At 37.8% G+C, this 22,593-nt stretch overlaps 1 protein-coding gene and 1 long non-coding RNA gene across 2 annotated transcripts in view; one reads left to right on the top strand and one right to left on the bottom strand.

Annotated features, from left to right (window-relative positions):
- XKR4 (XK related 4) overlaps window positions 1–16,172 on the top strand; it is a 90,230-nt gene extending 74,058 nt beyond the window's left edge. The window contains exon 2 of the mRNA XM_008644928.2: window positions 10,972–16,172. Coding sequence (XP_008643150.1) covers window positions 10,972–11,918 — 947 coding nt within the window. The 3' untranslated portion in view covers window positions 11,919–16,172. The remainder of the gene's footprint in view (window positions 1–10,971) is intronic.
- On the bottom strand, window positions 2,357–11,060 carry LOC108444989. Its single transcript, XR_001859716.1, has 3 exons — window positions 8,734–11,060; window positions 4,622–4,729; window positions 2,357–3,698 (listed from the first exon to the last, which is right to left on the bottom strand). It is a non-coding gene; the product is annotated as an uncharacterized LOC108444989 (long non-coding RNA).
- Window positions 16,173–22,593: the final 6,421 nt, after the last annotated feature.

Below are 22,593 nucleotides of genomic sequence, written 5' to 3' on the forward strand. Positions count from 1 at the left end.
TGTGCCAGTTTATCTGTCTGTATGTAGTATATAACTCTAAATATACCATAGATACAAACCATACGTATCACTTACCCACATATATTGTGTGTATATATTTCAACTGCACCAGACATGCATAGATATATAGCTGTAGAGCTTCCTTACTGATAATAAATAATTTTGCAACTAATATTTAAGACAAAGATGCAAATGAGACCTAAAATAATCCAAACATGGCATGAGCTGGAAGCAGAATTAATCTCCAGAATACGCTGAATATTCTTCAAAACAGTTTGTTAGACCTTGTTTCAATTTACGTTATCTGCACAGTAGGTGAAAATATGGATTTTCTTTTGAGATGGAGAACAGGTTAGTGATTGCTTTTCCACTAACAGAAAAATAACTCTATTTAATGAATTATTGTGAAAATACGTTTGAACTTTTTCAAAATGAAAGAAACATAGCAAAGAGTTTGATCCAAAGGAAACTTCTTCCTGTACTAACATGATCTAACAGCTCCAGTTTTTCCTTTGCTAAGTGGTATTGCACAAATGCTAAATTGATTTCTTTTTCAGAGTGATGCTTATTGTGTTTTGTCCCAGAGCACCGTATCAGGCATTATCCTCAGCATATCTGCAGAGTTTAGAGAAGTTTAAAAGACAAACATAAAAAAATGCTATATACACAAAATATTTTTAGACTAATTGTGTCAAATAAGGTACTAACTTCAGACCAATTTTAATATGCAAGTGGGAGAAATATCAGTTCCTTAATGAGGGCTGAAATTTATCCCCTTTCAGAAAGCCAATATGAGCCTATGAACCACTGAAAGCCAATCCTAAAATCATGACTTAGGAGATTTAAGGGCCCCATGCTATCTTTGCGTGGAGTCAATTTTGTTGCCAGTGACCTGGTGCCATATTATGGATTTGTAATAAGAGTTAGTATAAGATATTTGGATTATTTTTCATGCCAAAATGCATCTTGACTTCTAGTCTTGTCTGTGCTGGATGCTGGTCACAGCCAGTGCAATGCCTTTAAAAAAAAAAAATCTCTGGTGTATTTGGAATATTGATTTATGCCTTCCTTTTCCAAATCCTCAGCAGACATTTCTAGAGCCAGTGTGATATTGCTCTTTGTAGTTCAAGGTACTCACTATGTCTTCAAAAAAATACTCAGAAGAGACAGTTTGAATTTGCCAGACACTATTTCTGATACGTTCCACCATATCGCAGCCAGTATGATCATTTCAAGCTGTTTTGCTTGTGGGATGCTGGTGGAAAACACATCAGAAAGCTTGATTAATAGTAAAAATATGTATCTTTCACCAGCTCATTTTGGGCTTAGGAAAATTGTCTTCAGCTTTTAGTACTGAGGGCTTCTGAGTAAAAAACTGATATCCTGGGAACGTTTAATTTTTAAAACTCTGAAGGTCCATGAAATATTATGCTTAAGTGATTTGAACCCAATAGAACTTCAGCCAAATCAATGGCTGAAAACAAACGGTGGATAAATTCAGACAGAAAAAAATGTGTATTTTAAAGTCAACGCAAGTATCCCTTGGAAGGACTTTTTCTCCCTTGGTTGAAATTTTTGAATTCTTACTTACTTCTTTGAACACAATTGCAGGATTCACCCAATGTTCATGATTCAATGCTCTGTGGCTTGTATTTTACACTGACTGTTACTGTGCCATTTCACTTTAAATGTATGTCTACATCTATGAAACCCATGATTGATGTATCACATTTTTTGCATGTTTCACTATAAAAAATTAAGATAGTGAATTTGTTGTGACTATGTTAACCTAAAACAAAAAATGTTGATAGGTACTTCCTTTCTCTGAATTTGTACTTTTCTCTACAGGCATTGAAAAACTGTATTTGTAGTAACTCTCCAATTCTCCTGGGTATTAGGTGCATTCTGCTCCCACATCCTCTCATTAAATCTCAGGAAATAATGTGACAGCTTTGATATTCTCAGACATCCATTTCTGAGGCAGCCAGTACATTGTAGGTCACTGGCAGGTGGGAAGACGCCCTTCAGGGGAAGGAGGGTTTACAGAATTTTGAGGAATGTTTCATGTATCCCTGTGAAAGGAAAAAATCTTTTTCTTGAGTGGTCCTGGAAGGAACAGGTACAACCTGGCCCCTAAATCCATGACCATGCAAACAGCTTGTGTGTACAAAAATATATTGACATGAAGTGATTACATGTATGGGTTGACCTTGGACTGCAGTCACTCACCCAGCTGCTTATTTACTCTGCTTCCTCAACATAACAGGGTGAGAAAAGAGGACAAAAAACCTTGTGGGCTGGGGTAAAGGCAGGGAGGTACTTTACCAGTTACCACCACAGGCAAAACAAGCTCAGCTTGTGGAAAATTAATTTAATTTATTGCCAGTGAAAACACATGTGGAGAGTGAGAAACATGGACAAATTAAAGCAAGATTTTCCCCTTATCCCCTTTTTACCAAATCAATTTCACTCCTTCATCCATGACCCTTCTGCCTTCCCTTCCATGTGGCACAGGATGATGGGGAGTGGGGAGTTGCGGTCAGTCCACACCAGTTTCTCTCTCCTCCTTCTTTCTCCTCCCACTTTTCCTCTGCTTCAGCATGGGATCCCTCCTATAAGGTATAGTTCCTTCAAGATAAAACTGCTCCAGTGTGGGCTCTCCAAAGGCCACAGTTTTCTTCAAGAAGTATCCATGGGCTGAAGAGCGTAAATGTTCTCCATCGTGGTCCTTCACAGGCAGAGGGAAATTACCTGCCCCACCAAGATTCTCTCCCAGAATTGCCTGGAGAATCTCAACCCCTTTTTTCTTCTCTCACCTTAGTACTTACACTGCTGTTCTCTCATCCTTATTTTCCCCCCTCCTCCACCTGTTAGACATTTTTAAATGTCCCTTCTTAAATATGTTTTCCAGAGGCACCAATATACTGGCTTTTGGGCTCAGCTGTGTCCTGTGGTGGCTCAGTTTGGAGCTGGCTGGAAACTGGCTGGAAACTGGCTGGAAACATCTGTGTCCCACATGGGACAGGCACTGACTTCTCCTCCTGGAGGCCACCCCATGTGTCCCTATCCCAACTCCCAGGCACCTGACACCCAACTAGAAAACAGTTAGAAAACAATTAGAAAACAGTTTCACGGAGAATTGATTAGGAAACCAATACTGTCTCTAGCACCACCATGCTTTCACTTCAAGAGATTTATTTCCAAATTTTGTACCATTTCAGTTCTAGTTTTGTATTGTTGCTCTTACAGTTGTTAGTCCAAAGTTTTATTTTCTTTCCCTTTTTTGATGTGTGGGTTCAGTCCACACCCACAGCAGCACCAAGCCAGCCACCGAGGTCTGTCAGGCCCCGGCCCTGTGAGCTGAGAAGGATGGCATTCAGACTGTGGGGCAGGTGACACAGTGACTTTGCAAAAGAAACAAATGCTCATAATAATTTTCTCCCTATTCATGCATATGCATTCTCATAGACTAAGTACAATATATATTTTTTTTTTAATTGTGTATTCTTTAATAGAAGACCTAAATAATCTAAATGGCATTTGCTGTGTACATCTTTGGGGGGGTTTTATGTTAATATTTTTCCAAGGCATTTCCAATAAAAAAGTTCCAGTTGATCTTGTTAGATGCCATGGAGTGGAAATCTTTGTGGCTGGTTCCTCCAAATCAGTGAAGTACCAGGATAAAATCTGTCCAGAAGCTGTGTAAGCAAAAGCATATAAAAGCTCAGCAGAAGAGTACCAGTGAAATCACAGAAATGTGGATCAACAGAAAGGCATTTCCTCAAGAGTTAAGTTCTACCAGGATTTTTTACATGTCTAGTAAACTCCACCTTTTTGTCTCTCTCCTGCTGGGTGGCAGGGAGAAGGGCTGCTGCTGCTGCCATTGGTGTTATGGAAGGTGTCCATGCACACAGAGCACTGGGCAAAGCGGTGCAGGTGGAGCTGTCTCCCATAGATGGTGCCCTGTATTTAACTTAGTGTTGTGTTCTCACAATGTTTCTTAAGAGCTAATGGCAGGGGGTTTGTTCTGCTTGGGGTTGCTGCATCCTCCAAATAATCCCTTGATTTCTGTAAGCTACTTGCAGCAAGCTCAAGGCATTGAAAGCCCTGAAATGCAGAAATCATGGAAATGAGCCTGGAGTCAGTGGGTATGTTTGTGCTGCACATACTTCACTGGAATAAAAGACACCAAATTAACTGACAGACAGGGAGTCTAGCTGTGAAAGTACGGAATCTAAGTTTAGATTCCTAACAGGCAAAGTGATCTCATGCTGTCTTGCCAAGCCTGGCAGCACACAGACTGCATGACACACATGAGTTCCTGGCAGTTGTCACTGCCAGTGAAGGACTGGACTTGATTGGTAGCTAATAAGGACTCCTAATCTGAAAGTCTTAAGTATAACACATCTTCAGTATAACAAGAAACTAACGAATATTGGAAAAATATAATTGAAAGGGAAGAGATCACCCAGCATGTGAACTAGTAACTGGCCTTAGCTGGTGTATTCTGGCAGTACAACTTCCATTCAAGTATCTGAAAGAGCCAATTACTTCTACAGATAGAGGAGAAGGTAGTGGAGCTTTTGGTGTCTGTGAAGAAAGAGAGACCTCAATTACTTACTGTGGTCTTTTGAAAAACAGAAGAGAGCCAGCCTTCATGGTTCTTGTGGTCCCTGCATGCCAAGTTGCCTCTCTGTGTTGCTTTTATTCATCGTTTATAATACAAGTGCTGAAATATTAACAACAAAAACTGGCTTAGTTTGGATTTAGGGGCAAGGCAAAGGGAAACAGTGCTTGATTTTATGTTGAAGCAAAATTATGACCATCATCCAAGTATTTAAAACTATGACTGGGATTGATGCTCAGCAGAAGCTTCTCAACACTGTCTAACAGTTAGATTTGCTAAGGTGGATATGACCTTGAGTGCAGCAAGAGATAAATCATTAGGCAGGTGTCCTGTACGCACCCTAAGAAACTGCTAAAGATACAATACAATAAGCCAGAATTTTGGCAGTTAACCTTGGTCATCTACAGAGAGTCCAAACCACTGCTGGTATAAAATTAGGAGTAGGTAAAATGAGTAAATTTGAAAGTAACACAATATGTAGAATATTTCTAGACTTTCAGGGGAATGGTAAGTTGTTGTGGAGAGCCAAATTAAAGAAGCAGCTGGAAAGTGTCTCACCAGAAGTGTCTGTTGAAAGCAGCTGAGAGGAATCATGGGAGAAATTATTCCTATATATGCTATCATGTTCTATGAGTATTGTGTAACACATAGAAGAAGTAATATCAGGCATAATCCTGACTTACATTTCAACAAGGAAGTATTTCTGCCACCCATTATGCTGTATTATTCCACCTCTGTACGTAGTGGGAGAAAGTTAAGCTTAATGATGAAACCATCTATATTGCCTTAAAAATCCCCAGCTATGAATGAAGCCTGTGGCAAAAACTGGAAATGTGAACTACTGGAGACTCATCCTCAGACACTGACACTCCCATGTTTGTGGGTAGCAAACAGTCTGAGTGTACAACCATAGGAGTGGAACATTTCAGTAGGGTCCCAGTCCAATCTAGAGACAATCAGATATAGTAGGACTCAAGGAAGAAGAAAAAAGTCCTTTTCTGACCTCAGGAAGTTTATTTCAGTTGAACAGAAAGCCTTTGGTCTTGATTTAGCATAGCTAATATATGACAAACTTGCTGACATGGGAAAGTAATAGGATTATTTTGGCAACATGTTTATGGGGAAATAACCCAGGTGAGGGCAAGAGCTTTTATTGCCTTTTGAAAATAGGAACATATTAAAAAAAAAAGTAAGATTTATCTTTAGGTTTCATCTCACAGTATTGGCCAGGGAATGAGACCCCGAGCATGAAACACATACTGACAACCTGGACACATGGTCCTTGATATGACCAAAAGCTGCCCTTAAAGCATTCAAAGCCTCCTGTGTGCGAAATCACATATAGAAGGACAGCTTGTACACCATGACATACACTGCTGTCATACACTGTGTATGGGAACAAAAGAGTTAGTGCAGAAACCCACAGACTATTGCAAAGCTGCCTGCAAGGCTGCCTCCACAGGAATCTTTAGCTTGTGCCTATACTTGCAGAGCAGCATGGCAAAAGCTGTGTAAATATAGCAAGACATTTTCTGAAGCTGAAGAGATGCAAACATGATATGCTGTTTCCTAAAGGACTAAAATATGAACATTAGAGATCCTTGGCTTCGGTTCAGAGAAGCACCTGGAAGCTTGGATGCATGTAATGTCACTTCTCCAGCTGAGTAGGAAACTCACAAAATAGGCTTTCTTAAAATAATGTTTCAAAGTCTCACATCCCAGGCAATGTTGTCATGCCTAGATGTCCTGCTGCATTTGGTATTCCTGCTTTTAGGTGAATTTACTCCTGGAAGTGGTGAGATGAGTACAAGTTTAAAAGGAAGGATGAAGCAGAGACAGACACCTTGGCAGGAGTTTGATTTCTGAAATCAGGTTGAATGTCAAGGAGCACTTTCTCAGATTGGTTCATTCATTTGTAGGGTTTCCAGCTGACTTGAGCTGTTCTGTCCTTATGCTATATGGGATTTATGGACTGATATGATTAGAAAAAAGCCATTTATGGACTTCGATATGCCTTTAATCTTTCAAGTCCAAATCAGTTTTCTCACAAATGCCATTGAGGAGAATTTAATTTATTCTCATCTAGTTATTTGAGCTTGTTTGCTTCCTTGAAACAATATTACATTTGTAAATATATATATATATCTCTGTATATATTCTCTTTTCCTTCATATATGTTTGCTTTCACTTGTGAAAGCTATGTTTTTGGGCTTTTTATCTTGTCTTTAATGTGCTGTAGTTCATTGCAGTGTATTATGCCTTATATTTAAAGTATTTGTAGAGAAATGGCACAATCTATAAAATGCAAGTGCATATCATATATGGAGAAATTAATAATTTCAGGGAAAGAAATTAAAATTATAATTCAATCAACACAATTCTGGTTTTTGTTTATCAGACAGAAAGTCTGGTAGATTTACTATCTTGAGAACATCTGAAACTCATCTGTAATTAAAAAGTTGTCTTTCCTTTATACAAATAATATAATTAAGTAATGCAAACCATACACAGAATAAAAGAGGTTAAATTGTATTTTTCACTCCAAAGAGATTATAATTAGTTCCTGGCAGAATGTTGTCCTGATACAATGCACTGTTTTCTTGCTGTTTTGACTACTGTGGATGGGCTATGCTGCAAAGTGGGTATGTACACTCCCACTCTTTGCTATTTCAAGTATTTCAGGTGTCCACTTTAGAACCAGACAAAAGCATCTTTGCCTGATTCAAACTGTGATGTTTATCCTGTGCAAAGCCTGCATTTCTTTCCTCTTCGGGACAGAATTTTAGACATCAAGTCATATACCACAGAAAATGTTTAAAGGTTCATCTTTAGAAAAGAAAGAAACAAGAACATGCTTTCATGCTTCCTAAGGTCATTTTAGAGAATTCCTGCTTTCCTGTTCTTGTAACAGTCTGTAGTGGATGAGCATATAGTTGGTTGTGTACATATTCACTGGGAATGGCTATTTAGTCTTAATTTCCAAGATCAAGACCCTAAATACAAGTCTCATAATACAAGAGAGTCAAATACACCAGAAAGCTTCTGCAATACCCAAAAATTTTGCAGGGACTGCAGATGAGCAAGTGGGAAAGCTGGTTCTTGTTCTTCATGAACAGTGGCTCCACAGATCATGTCCAATCTCTGTTCATTACTGAGTGGCAAATAAGTCTTCCTGACTGCAGAAGTTAAACCACCTGCATTGCTAAAGTTTTTGTTTGATAGTAATAGAAATTTCTTTTAGTTCCTCTTTTGAAATAGGGATAAAGAGGTTTATATGAACATATAGTCAGCAAATGCATCACTATATTCTAATTAATGAATTATCCATTCAGTGCTACAATAATTCACTTTATTTCTAACCATTCCCAGTGAATTATTTATATAGTGACATTTATTAGCAAGCTGCCATTTGCATCACTTTTACATCATTCTTATTATTATTAATTTACTTCCAATAATTCTTTAGTGCTTGCTCTCATCAATAAAGAAAAATGGATGGAGCCCATGAAGCATTTAACTTTATCTTAATTCTATATCCCTAACACCATTGCCAATAGCCAAGAGCAGATGCATAATATATTAACTGGCAATTCTTCCCTTTTGTGCCTCTCCTTGTCTCATCTTTCTCTCCCGTATGCCAGTATCCCTGAGTTTGTTCTGTAAAAGCAGAGGATGATTCCCTATTAATGACTATTTAAATAACAGAATTACATAGCTATTGTGCTTGCTTCTTAATGTCCCAATGACTATGAATTAATTAGCATTAGAACAGTGGAAATTTCTATGAATTTAACATTATATTCTGTATGTATAGTTGAATGATTTTACAGTTCCTGATGCAAAACTGATGATATCTCTACAAACCTCTGGGGGAGTGTGTGAGGTCGTTAAAGTTAGACTTGCAAAGAAAATATATGGATTTCTCACTCACATTATTTTTTCCTGCGCTGATAATGCTATTCTTGAGTTCTTGTTCAGAGTGGCTTGTTTGTATTGAAAGAATCTTTATCCTACTCATCTACCTTTCCCAACTTTTCCTTTCACGAGGGAAATGAACTGTGTTTTTTCAAGACTTAAAACATTCCTACAGGAAAACAAGAACTTACATTTTCAGCTCCCAGGGTTGTCATCAGAGATAATGGATACAGAAAGGCAGCCCAGTGTGAAAAAGCAAATATACAGGTCAGAAATGAAAACACCAATTTATACCATGTCTCTTTCCTGTCTTCATTGCTGGTAGCTTATTTTCTCCATGAAGGAAGATTCCAGAAGTAACACTGGTGTTTTGTCAAGCAGGCATCTGCATGGGAAGAAAAGTTATGAAGTTTTATTTAAAATTCTCCCTGGAATCCTAAGTTTGCTCTATATTTCTGCTGATTATTTGTTATTATTTTATTTTTAAAGCAAAGGGGTTTTAAATTCATGGATTCATGGGGGCTCACAACATTATTAGCACCCTGCCAGACAGGGAGAAACATTGGCAAATAATCCCTCCTGAAAGCAATTAATCTCTCTGTACTACTTACTGAGAAAAATCTTAGTGTGTTAAGCCAAGTGAATTGTTTAAATAGATTTTATTTCCATAACTTAGATTTTTTTTCTCTTTTAAAATAACGTTGGGTTTTTTTTCAAAGTAAATAGCAACATGTATTTAGGCTTAAATTTACCATTCTCCATTAATACAATTTCTTAGCATTTATAATATTTAAGTAATACATTCTTGATTGTTAAGTTCTAAAGAAAGCTATTTAATAGGGAAGAAAAATACTGGCTGTGCATCCAGAACCAAAGGTTGTCGAAGTGATTAAACAGCTTTTAACAGCAGACAAAAGAAATGTTTTCTTCATGTCAGTTTGATTTACTTCAATATCTAGTTCAAAGCTAAGGAACTGCTTAGAAATAGAATAAGCTGAAGCATCATTATCTTTAAATGGTCCATGAATAAATTCTCAGTCTGAGATGCTGAGACTTATGAATTCATTCATTAGCTGTATGCAAAATTAGCTTTGGTAATAAACCAGTTTTACGTATAAAATGTTTGATACATTTTCCTCTGTATACAACACTTATTGCAATTTTATTCAAATAATAAATACACTTGAAAGGCAAGGATTTTGCATTTCAATTGCAATTCCCGTTTCCATCCAAAGCAGCTTGATGCAAGTTGTAAGTAAATAAAAATTAATCTTCTAGTAAAGAATCATCATTCATTTCTAACAGAATGCTATGTAAGTATAAAGCATTTGAATAATTATGCTGAACTATACCATTTTTGAACTGGGAATGTAAGGTGTTTTTCTGGTAGTGTATGGAAGTAACAGATTAGTTTAAAAGTCAGGCTCAGTTTCAAAGCAACTTTTTTTTCCTAAATTTACCTATCAACAAGAATCAAAATCCCTTGAGGGGAAAAGACTAACACAAGCTCAAAATAAGTATAGAAAGGTCTATTTTTTAAAAAATGGTTTTACAGTTTTTGTATTTTCACAAAACTAATGCTTGAAATCTTATAAGAAATAATCCCATATTGAATGTTTTAAATATTTGTCAGGTTTTACTAAAATATTATAGTTTAGGGCCTTGTAAATAAACAATTGTGTGATATATAGGAGATAGAATGGCTATATAAATTCAAATATATAGCCCCCTACTTTAGGAGCATCTTTACTCAAAATTTTAATTCAGTAAAAAATTCCAAGATTTCTAAAATAAATTTAATTTCCAGCTGGAAGAAAATAAGTTCTGATAATTTCTACTTATTAAAATTCTGTTTAAAAGTGGTGAAAATACCAAAATGGGCCTCAGCAAGAGTAAGGCAGTCTGTTTAAAATTTGATGTAACAAGAGTAACATAAATTTATTTTTAACATGTAGATTTAAGCTCACACTGTTATTGATTTAGTTTATATGTAGATGATGCCGGCATTTTAATTAGAAAGACTTGGTTGCTTTATATAAGGCTTCTTTAATGACTTCTCAAAATCAGAAAATTAATATTCTTTCTTGAAAATAATAACTGCAGTAGGTCCCCTTAAGTCTCAGAGATGACAGAGACACCTATTCCCGATTGGCTCAGAGTTGTGAATTAATTATTTTGTTTCAAACATGTAGTTGCTAGATAAGAGGTTCAGAGTGTGGTTTGATAGCCACTCTTGTTTGTGTGTATCCAGTGTCATAAGGGAAATGAAATCTCAGCAGCAGAAGTCCATTTCTCTGAGCTAAAGGAGAAGGAAGAGATTTATTGTGCCAGAGGTGGTGAACATATTTAAAGCAGCAAGGATCTCACTGTTTTCAGCCAAATGCTGACATACTAATTGTGCCTTAACTTCATCTCTTGTTTCCTCCTAGGTCTTACTGCTGCAGCATCCCTTGTATCCCTGGCTTGGGCTTTGGCTTCCTACCAAAAGGCCCTCCGTGACTCCCGCGATGACAAGAAACCCATCAGTTATATGGCTGTTATAATCCAGTTTTGCTGGCATTTCTTCACAATTGCAGCAAGGGTCATTACTTTTGCTCTGTTTGCCTCGGTTTTCCAGCTGTACTTTGGGATCTTCATCGTGCTGCACTGGTGCATCATGACCTTCTGGATCGTTCACTGCGAGACAGAGTTTTGCATCACTAAATGGGAGGAGATAGTTTTCGACATGGTTGTTGGGATAATCTATATCTTCAGCTGGTTCAATGTCAAGGAAGGAAGGACACGCTGCAGGCTTTTCATTTACTATTTTGTCATCCTTTTAGAAAACACCGCCTTGAGTGTTCTCTGGTATCTGTACAAGGCCCCTCCAATCTCTGATGCATTTGCCATACCAGCACTGTGTGTAGTGTTCAGCAGCTTTTTAACAGGCATTGTTTTTATGCTAATGTACTATGCCTTCTTTCACCCCAATGGACCAAGGTTTGGGCAGTCACCAAGCTGTGCTTGTGAGGACCCTGCTGCTGCCTTCACCCTTCCCTCAGAAGTGGCCACAAGCACACTACGCTCTATCTCCAACAACCGGAGTGTCACAAGCGAGCGGGATCAAAAATTTGCCGAGAGGGACGGGTGTGTGCCTGTGTTTCAGGTGAGACCCACTGCACCATCCACACCTTCATCCCGGCCACCAAGGATTGAGGAGTCTGTCATTAAAATCGATCTGTTCAGGAACAGGTACCCAGCATGGGAGAGACACGTGTTGGACAGGAGCCTGAGGAAGGCAATCTTAGCATTTGAATGTTCCCCTGCTCCTCCACGGCTACAGTATAAAGATGATGCCCTTATTCAGGAGCGCTTGGAATATGAAACCACATTGTAAACAAAGAAAAACCACAGCTTGAAGAAGCTCCAGCGTTACAGTCCAAATTAGGGGTTGACAGTAGGGCTGTAGGAATTACTAAACTGCGTACTACAAGTAGAGCAGCAAGCTATAGTGTTCTTAGTCTGGCTATCATCATGATTATCATTTGATCCACTGTGTGCAGTCTGTCTGCAGGACACTGATACAGCAGCATCATCTGAAAGCCTCAAAAAACCCCAAACCCTGACCCACACATACAAATCAGTTACATCAGCTGGAGGAACTCACCCACCACCCCTTACTGCTATGAAACTCTGACTGCACAGTACTTACAATCAAACCAATAAAAAGGCTCTGGCCAGAGCTTTCAACTTTAGCCAGTAGTGCATTTTATTTTGGAAATAAATGATTGATATTTCCATAACCAATGGCAAAATCAAAGAAACCCCACACCTTTTCAAAAATAACAAAACTGTATCACGCAGTGTTGCTGTTAGGAAAGCCGTTTTCTAGGGGGGAAAACAGGAGCTTAGTAGTCTTCAACACTCCCATAAATCAACCATTCAGGTTAGAATAGGTTTGCAAAATAGTTCTTAATTAAAAAGAAATGTCATCATGTTTATAAGGCTGTCAATGGAAAAGAAACTAAATTCTGATTAATTAGGTCATTAAAATTAATACTACCAGAACTGTTTGTTTCCTGTGGAATTTCAAAGTCTTTATTAAACACAATTTAACTTCTTGATGTTATTTTCAACAGAAACTCTATGCAGCTCACTTCTGGTTTTGAGGAGAAATAAGGAGCTCTAGCACGTAGTGATATTCATTAAATGATAATCATGATTCAGTGTTCAATTTGCAAAAAAAAAAAAAAGTAAAAGAACAAGGAAGTATAGTTTTCATATTCTAAACTTTTTGGATGACCCCATTCAGATATTTCAGAAGAAACTACAAGGAGCTGAACACACTGAAACTTCTCTGTTTCAGGACTGAGAATGCATGATTCAGTGTGTGAATGTATGCAGGTGTGACAAGAGACTGTGACATGCCATACCTTTCTAGTGCCAAACATTGTATAACTGCAAGGTTGATGTTGCCTGAGGGACACAACAAGTGGCACAAGTCCTACCAGAAAAAGAAGCAGGAAAGACCAACCAAGATCTCAATGTGTAGAGACAGCTCTGATTTTTCCCACCCAAGGTGAAAGTGATGTCTTTTAAAGGCTTTCAGCCACCTCTTAGTAAGTATATTCACTGAAGTATAATATAAACAAGTGATGTGGAAGATCCTCTTCTGCCTGTTCAAGACTGGTGTCCAGACATGTCTAAAAATTGTGTTGATTCTCTTGTAATAGAGTGCTTTTGCTGCAAGCTTTTGGGTTTTAAATACCTCCCTAAATCTAGTTAATGGTATTATCCTTTATGTTAAAAGTATCCCCTGATGGTGCTTTCAGATGCATTAAAGGTGCAAGTCAAAATTTGATAGTAATTTTTTTAAAGCTGGTGCAGAGTGAAAAACTCATGGATTATTTCAATATTTTTGTAAAGTAAAAATATGGTATAAAATGTTACTTTTTATAAACCTCAAATCTTTTAATACATTTCATTCTCTTTATAGCTTAGACTTTAAGAATTGGTCCATGAATTTTATCAAATGGCTTTTGCAGGTTGACATAAACCTGGTTTTCACACATTATGGATTTGTTTTGCAATGTAATGCCATATGAAAGCCTACATGGGTACTTTTAGAATACTCTATAAACTGTGGATCCTGCTTCAAATATAAGTGGCTTGTAAAGACACCAAGTGATTCTATGAGAAATAATTTGCTATAACTATATCCATCCATTTCAGGAGAGCGAAGCAGAACTGAAGAGTTACTGTTGTAAATGACAATGTCAGGAAGGAGAAGACCTGATAATTGGCATTGTAATCTTCACTGTCAGATACATCCAGTGTAGTCACTGCTGTGTATGCTGCTGGGATAATTTCTGTCTTTCCTATTACGAATATTTGTACTGTGAAATGGCCAAGGTTACACAGACTATGTTTATTTGTATGCATTCAATTAGCCATTTTTGATGTTGACTTTTTTTATTAGTAATATGTTCGATACCTGTTGCTCTTTGCTGGGGCGAGTTCCTCAAAACAAGAATCTGTGGGAGTGCAGAAATCTGCAAGGCAGAGGGAACTTTACACAGATTAGAAAACACCTATGCTTCAGGGGTTTCTTAGGTATTTTCAAATTAAACAATGGCCAACTGCCTCTATAAATTTTTTTAAAATAAAACAATTCTTTGATAGTCCAAACCTGAAGCTTTTTACAAAGTGATTACCCTTTTCTTCATGGAAATATAGCTGATTATTCAGAGAAAACTACTCATATTTTGTCAGAAAATATACCACTGCAAGAACTGCTAAAAAAAAGATTTTGGGAGCAAGTCCTTTGTCCTGTCATATTCAATAGACCCTTCACTCCAGAATCAAATTCTAGTCCACACAAGGGAATTGCTATTTTTTCTTTACAAACATGGCAAATGTAAGCTCTGTGATCCAAGATGGGAGGGTTTCTTTTGGAAACAGTTTGATGTGTTTGCTGCTGCTTTAACAACTCGGAAATTGAAGCCTGAGTGAGGCACAGTGGGCAGCCTTCTCAAGCTTCAGTCTCCCACCAGCACCTCCAGGGGAGAGGGGCAGCATCACTGCTGTCAACGAGGCTCTTCTTCTTCTGATGTCCCTCTCACCCTCTTGCTCTTCCTCAGAGCTGTGAACCCTTTGGTCAGGCTTACAGAATTGAAGAAATGTTGCTTCATACGGAATTTAAAGGGTTAAGGTCTTCACCAGCGCTTGCATTGCAAGGTTTCTGAAGAAGGTTTGGGATGAGTTTGTTTGATTTGCTCTTGTTTGGTTTTGGAAGGAAGGACAAAGAGGTGTTATTTATACATGTGGTTTTTCATTCCTAGTATTTGTTTTCTTTACTCTCACAGCATTTTGAAAATAATGTTTGAAAAAATGTTTATCTCAAGCAAACTACTGCAGGATGTGAGTGCAGAGTGACATATGTGTGTGTGTATATATATATATATGTATAAATATATATATGCAGCACTACATATATGCACCTTGTCCTCAGAATTCAATCTGGCTGTTTGAGGTAGGGGTAGAAGTCATTATACACTAAGTGAAAATCTGCTCTCCAAAATCTTGCTCTGTTACACTCATACCATCAATGTTACCTGCACTGAGAACAGGGCAGCAACTGAATTCTAAACACTCTGATGACTACATGGACAGTTTCCTAATTTGCATTGCTGTGAATAGTCACATTAAAAGCTGTAAGAGTTTTTTATGGAAACTGCCAAGATTAAACATAGTCCATGTTGAAATTCCATTATGGCCTTATGGACAGTTAATAATCAATATGCACTATTCTTCTTGCCACAGTTTTAAAATCAACAAAGTTCTACTGAGACAGCAATAGCAAAAAAAAAAAGAAAAAAAAAGAAAAGAACTTGTAAAAAAATGAACTTTTTCTTTTGAAATAATGAAAACATCAGGCCTTTTAAATTTCATATCAGAATATATGAAAATAAAAAATTCATATTTTCATATTTACATTCTGGTAAAGGAAAGCAATCATATTTGTTAGGAGTAAGACTTATGGGAGCATTGTTCTAATGAACCAAACAAACTTACCAGCAGATGTAATGTTAACTTATCTGGTTAAAGACTTGGTCCTAAAATTTTGTGGATTTGTCTGTTGCAGAAAAGACAATTCAACTACTATCACTAATTAAATAAAGAAAAGATAATGTATACCCATGTTTATTCAGAAAACATGTAAGAAAATGTAAGAGAAAACTTCTGACTTCTTTTAAAAGCTATTTGTTCTGTAATAGGATAATTTTTGTTTAAAAATTCTTTACAAATATGTGCAAATACTTTCTTTCCATGCGTATTTAATAATGAAAAAATTAATTTTCAATTTTGTTTATGTAAATTTAAATATTCTTCTTTTGACAGAACAATGTTTCTTTGCTTGGGTTATATGGTCTTGATGGCATATATTCAATATTTTCATTGTCAAATCAACAAATTTTCTATTAATTAATTTTTATAAAATTGGAGAAAATTTTCCTCCCAAAATTTAATGCTAGGCTTCATCTGCCTGATTTTGTAAACTTTTAAGCAGAGGAGGTAAATTAAAATTTTATTGGAGATTTAATTTTTAATATATGGTGAATAGCTATTAAATCTGTATTAGTTTAAAGCATATGATGGTCTTGCCAATACATCATTATCTCCCCAAAAGAGCAATTTGTAAGTGGTACTAAAAGCAGAAGTGCTGCTTTATTTGGAAAGGGACTCCCAATCATGCAATATGTTCATTTACTTTTTATTGGACAGCAAATATTCACAACTAGACTGTTGGGTTTTTTAGAACACCAATTAAACAATTTTGAAGTGTTTGTGATTTGATCATATCACTCCTAAGGAGCCTTAAAAGTGGCACTGTACTGAGTTTTAGTTGGCTCTGCCAGTAATTCAGCTTCCAAAGCCACTGCCCTTTCTCCTCTCCCTGCCTGAAGCTGTGCGATCCAGAGTGACTGAGATGCTGTGATTTACTCTGCACCCCCTGCACTGCCTGCACAATGCCAAGGAAAAGACTTCAGCAGATTCCTGGGGTCCTACTGCTGCCTCTCTTACTCCTGTGCTTGGTGGGAAGCAGAGTAAACTGCATCTGTGCATCCATCTAAACAAGCCTGTTTAAGTTAAGCCCCTACAAGATGTGTGTGATGGAAATGATCACAACACATGTCCGTGAATTTACAAGCCCAACACAGCAATTACTACTTCTGCAGTATAACAGTGCAGGACACGGGAAGAATTGTCTAAATACACAATAAGCCATTTAATTTTGCTAATTGTAGCAATTAGACTAGCTCGCATGAAGCCCATGCTCTCAGCAGAAAGCCAAATGGAGTAAGTAGCAAACAGCCATTTGTGTACCAGAGAGACATTAATCCACCCTTGATTGTTTATAGAGCTATGTCTTTTCATTATGACATTGAATCCATTCCTATTTATTCTGATAAAAGAGATAAAAGGCGAAATGAGAACAGATTCTTTTAAATCTGGGAATAAACAAAAAACCAACACAACAGATCACTGCAGTTCACATGTAGTGATTTTTTAAAACAAATTCTGCTATCATTTTCGCTTGGCTGCAGCTTGCTGAGTGATCTGTTTCTGAGATGATTTCTCACATCTGGTGTGAGCAGACCTCATTGCAGGAGACACAGAGATGACATTACAAAGCCTTGTTCATGCAAAGTTAGGGGAATGGTGTCACTGATGAAGAGATCATTTACAAAGCTGTTTTAACACGAGTGATCCCCTGGCACCATTTGTTTTACCTCAGTGACCTCAGTGCAGGACTTTGGTGAGATTTCTTCACATGTATGAACATGTCAAAGTCAGGCCCTTACCTAGAATGAGCTACATGAATTCAGACCACGGTAGTGGAAGTCTTCACCTCCTCACTCCAAACTGAACTCAGCTGGAGATTTGCTTAATGCCAAAAAGCCTGCATGTCACTTGGTTCAACCTGAAATACGTACGCTAAATTTAGTGCTGGCTCAGCAAGAGTCACGGGTTTCTTATTCTTTCCTTTTTAGTTCAAACATTCAAGAATATACGCACTTTGACAGAGCTGCTGTTTTGTGATCCTTTTAAGAAGACTTTGAAAAATGTCTCTGAAACCGGTCATTTCCAGTGATTCTTACAAAAGCCAATTCCTGACCAGTACATTCATTAAAAGGAAAGTTTTCTAACTGGATAAGCTTGGCTCCTGTACTTACATTTTGCTCTGGAGGCTTAGCATTTCATTCTTACACAGAGGATCTTATCTACCCTTTAGTAAACCGTGTGAATCTGAATCCTAGGGCAAAGAGAACACATGCAAGATGAGGGCAAAAGGTCCTTTTCAGCACATTTATGGGGTGATTTGCACAAGCCAGAGAAGTCAGAGAAGCTTGTGTATAATTACAACATATACATATATATATTATACATATATACATATACATATTACAACAATAATATTACATATTACAACAATATAGTTGCTATATTCATTGATAGATATTGACAAGAAATTTTTATGTAAGTGACCAACTAATAGAAAGATCAAATCTCAACTTCTACCTGCAAGGCAGTGTAAAATAAAATCAGCCAAGAAACTTTAAAGTGTAACCAAAAATCTCATTTCAATGAATGGTTGGGATAAATTTTAAAATGTAACAGATTTGTCCATGTAACTAAATGCTACATTCATAGAAAGAAAGATATGACTGCAGTGAGTTTTCTCTATCTGTAGGTTTCAGCCTCTTATTTCAGATTACTTTGGAAGCAATTGCTTCTGGCATGCTGCAGCTCTAGGAATGCTAGCAGGTTTTCTACACAAGATCTGTTCTGCTATAGGAAAGTCCACATCCTTTTAACAAAGCGTTGAGTTTGGGGTAGTTTTTTGCACTAAACCTCACAAAAGCATTTTTAGCATGAAATAGGTGTGTCCACTCAGCTACCTAGTGTGTAACAGTACTGCAAAACAGAATTTCACAGACCAGTGATTTCCTCAAGGTAGAAAAGCTGCTAGTTGAATGTCTAGAAGAGCCTGCAGAGACATGACACAGTGCTAAGGCAAGGCATAGACTGTGTTTGTGTGCTACAAGTCCACTCAGGGCAAGGCCTGGTCATAGTCCAGCAGTCTCTTCCCCACCTCATGCACCAAAGAGCCCACAAAAGAGAGGAAAACCATGTGCATGGGCTGGATGAAAGCCAGCACACTTGGGGGCCAGGTATCTGGCACATTGCAGCACAGGTGCAGAGGTCAGTGCAGGCACATCAGGGGTCTCAGGATCGTACTGTGTTCCTCCAAACTGCACTAACTAGGTGCTCCTGAACATTTTTAATGCCAGATGTTCAAGCACTTGAAATTTGCCTCCTGGACTTGGTCAGATGCAACTGGGTCTTCACAGCACAAAGTTAGCTCAGCTCCTATTTCCCACCTAAGCCTGCCAGGATCCTCTGAGCAGGTATTCTCCTGCACATCTTACCTGAAGGAATTGGGTCCTCTGTGGTGCTATCAGATGGAGCTTTGCACAGAAATACTCATGAGGGCTTTTCCAGCAGTAAATTGGTGGTAAGCAAAGACCAAGGGGAGAGCCACATGCAGTGATCTCTTCAGCTAGCAACACTTCATATCTCTAGTTACTATCTCTCAGGGGAAGGATAATAGGGCTGCACACTGGTGAGGAGAAGGGCTCCCTGCCTCATGTTTTGAACTGTTCTCCCTCTTTGTGGAAAACATAAATGTGGACATACAAATGTAGACATGTGCAGTGTAGACATACTTCTAGTATAAAGGGACGTGTTCAGTCCCTTTAGTGTTGAGGACTCTGAAATTGTTGAGCACATTCAGTGCCATTGCCTACATCCAGCCAGAGTAATCAATGTCTGCAGTAAACATCTGTGGCAGAATCAAAATCACTTTGCTCACCTTCCAACCTGACCAAAAGCTGTATGAACATGGTTAGCACTGTGACAAAGCCTGAATCTCTACATGCTGCCTTGAATCAGGTCTATTAATGCACCATGTGCTACTCTGGCCACGTTCACCTGGTTTTTCTTTGGAGCTCAGACAGACTTTGTATGGACACCAGAGCTACACTTGTAGCTTATCTGTAGTTCCCTGAGCCCAAGTTTCATACACTTTGAGATCCCAGTTCTTTGCCAAACAAAGATCAGTTTGGGCTGAGCAAAGGGCAAAGAGGCTCTGTGCTATCTAGCAAAGCATGTGGAGCAGACATGGTTTCTCTGGATGGTACATTTGAACCACCATTGCGTGCAAATTGCCCAGGTTATGGTGAATGCAAGACATTCAGTGTCCACAGCATGCTATAATGAATACTCTCTGTGAAAGTGTTTGGTTTCATCATAATAAAAATAGTAGGATCTTATCTCACACTTAGGAGCAAATTTACAGTATCAAATGCATTTTTATATATATATATATACATGTGTGTATATATATGTGTGTGTGTGTGTGTGTTTGTGTATACACATGACAGTGAGTCCTGAGATTCTATTAGGATTCAATCTTACAACTCACTTAAATCCTAAGCCTAAAACAAAAAAAGGATCAGGAACATTGTCATCAAGGATAACCAAGTGATAACTGCAAAAAGAAAATATTATTGGAAAACACATTCTAGTCATTACTGGAAACAGCCTTGCAATATAATGTGCCAGCACTTTAACAAAAAATTATGGAGAAAATATGTCTAATGTTCTATTTCATATCTTAAATATTTTGGTAAAAGAACAGAGCAGCGGTAATTGTGTGAAATAAAAAAAGATTTATCACATTTACTTAATCCAGGACAAAATCAATCATTTAGGAAAACGGCAAAGTGATCAATTAAACTTTTGTTTCATGTAATGTAATGGTGGTTGTATTTGTTTCACTATCAGTTATCATTGTCAGTAGTTTATGAAGGAAATAACCTGCAATAATTAGGATGGTTTACTTGCATTTTGACTGAAGAGCACTAGGGTGTTTGTTATCCAACACATATGCAGTTTCCTGATACAAGCTGTCAGAAGGAAAGATTTGCTCTCGCACAGATTATGTACTGAAGATAAATTTCATATGCATGTATTTGAAAATTATACTCCTGTCAATTTAAATTTACCATGCATATGCAGTAACTATTTCTGAAATTCTAACTACTGATTTTTTTTAATATGTTCTGCATTATTATGTGTCAATCCCAGGCTGCTTCTTAGATAACATTTGATGAGAATTAATTTTAAATTTTAGGAAGCTGAGGAAGACACTACCAGCCAGTGAAAGCACGTGCTTTTCTGAAGTTCAGATACATGCCTAGAGTTCCTGACCTGTGTCACCATTCAGCATTAAGGACAATGTTTGAAAAAACTAGTATGCTTCCAAGGAGATCTGATTTATGGACAGAGATATCTAAAATTGTCATGACTGGTAAGACAATGGCAGTAGCAACAGAGGAAAAGCTCAAAAGTAGTCACTAATGGCTTTCAACATCATTCCCTGCATTTCCCCTTTGGGACATCCTGTCAGCCAGCATCCACATGTGCTGTGGTCACTCCTGGCACCAGCACTGTGGTGTTCACTCTGGCTGAAAGTGAAGAAAAAGTAGGCAGCTTGTTTCCATCTCCAGTTGTCCCTGGGTTATCGGGCTGGCCCACGGGACGTATTTCACTGAGAACACTTTAGCTATCAGTGAGATTGCTACACCAATCTGGGCAGGATTTAGCCTTTAGATAGCTCTGTATGTACAATGAAAAATCTTCCTTTGTCAGCAGAGAGGGCAGCTGCCACTATTTATAGTCACAAAGTGCCAACATATTGTCATGTATTTGTGGCTGCTATCGATTCCTCCTTTTTTATTTTATTGGAACAGCTTGGAACTTGTCGAGCTGCACCAAGGTTGATTTGCAGCTAATTAATTCAACAGACATTTTTAATCTTGCAAATTTGTGGCTTGTAATACAGTAATCAAGGTCCTGTGAGCAAACATTAATCAGTTCAGAGGAAAAAAAATAAAGCCATTGTTAGCTGTGTTCAGTGAGGTGCCCACACTGGAAAGAGAGATCTAGAAGAAATTCATCCTAGCTAAGCTTTCATCTTTCATCTTATGAAACATTTATCTATTTGATTTGCTTCATACATGAAGGGAGTTGTATTTTAAAGAGGACTGCTAGGGTTGAGACAGGTTTAGTTACCATCAATGAGAAACTGGCCAAATTTCCTTCTGGTCATCTATTCATCTTATCAGCCAAAAATTCTTTCTATCCAGAAGCAATACAGTTTCATTTTTGAGATGATTGTACTGATTGTGTAACTGTTTATCCTGGAGAAATTACTGTAACAAAACACATACTATACATAGCAACAGCATAAGAACTGGGTGAATTATACTGTTTTTCATTGTTTTTAACACACAAGTGGGTTTTAGCTACTTTGACATGAAGCAGAAGGTAAAAAAAAAAAGAATGTTGCTTACAAAGGTATCTGAATAATGGAAAGCTTGTGATCAGCAAAGGACTTAATTTTTTTCATCATCAGAAATAGTGTAGGTTAGTACACTTGCAATTTTATAAAAATCAGGGAGAATGAGTGGGTGGTTTAATATTTGGCCTAACTCTGGTACTTGGAGGAACACACAGCAACATGGGACTCAGCAAGAGCTCTGGCTTGGGACCCTCCTAAAACAAAATTTTCAGGTGGGATGATGTCACGGCCCCCTCCAGCCAGGCTGCACAGGGCACACATGTGAGTGATCTGTTCACATGTTTTATTGTGGAAGCATCCCCCGTAGTGATCTTAGCAAGGAGGCCAGAGATCAAAAAGCCGCAAAACCAAAAGGATGATTCCTGTGGTCAAGATTAAGAGATGTTTGTGAAACACTGTGGAAAAGCTGCCCCTGCTGTTTCAGTGGATAAAAGGAGGAGCAAAGTCTTTTAACAGCAAAAAAAAAAACCCCAAAACTCTAACCAACAAACCTTGATGCCAAAACACTATTTATGGCGCAGTTACTCTCTCCTCTGGGAAAGATGTTGACTGAGACAATTCTTGATGTGTTACAAACTAA

The sequence above is a fragment of the Corvus brachyrhynchos genome, unplaced genomic scaffold (assembly GCF_000691975.1).
Source record: "Corvus brachyrhynchos isolate BGI_N302 unplaced genomic scaffold, ASM69197v1 scaffold60, whole genome shotgun sequence".
NCBI lineage: Eukaryota > Metazoa > Chordata > Aves > Passeriformes > Corvidae > Corvus > Corvus brachyrhynchos.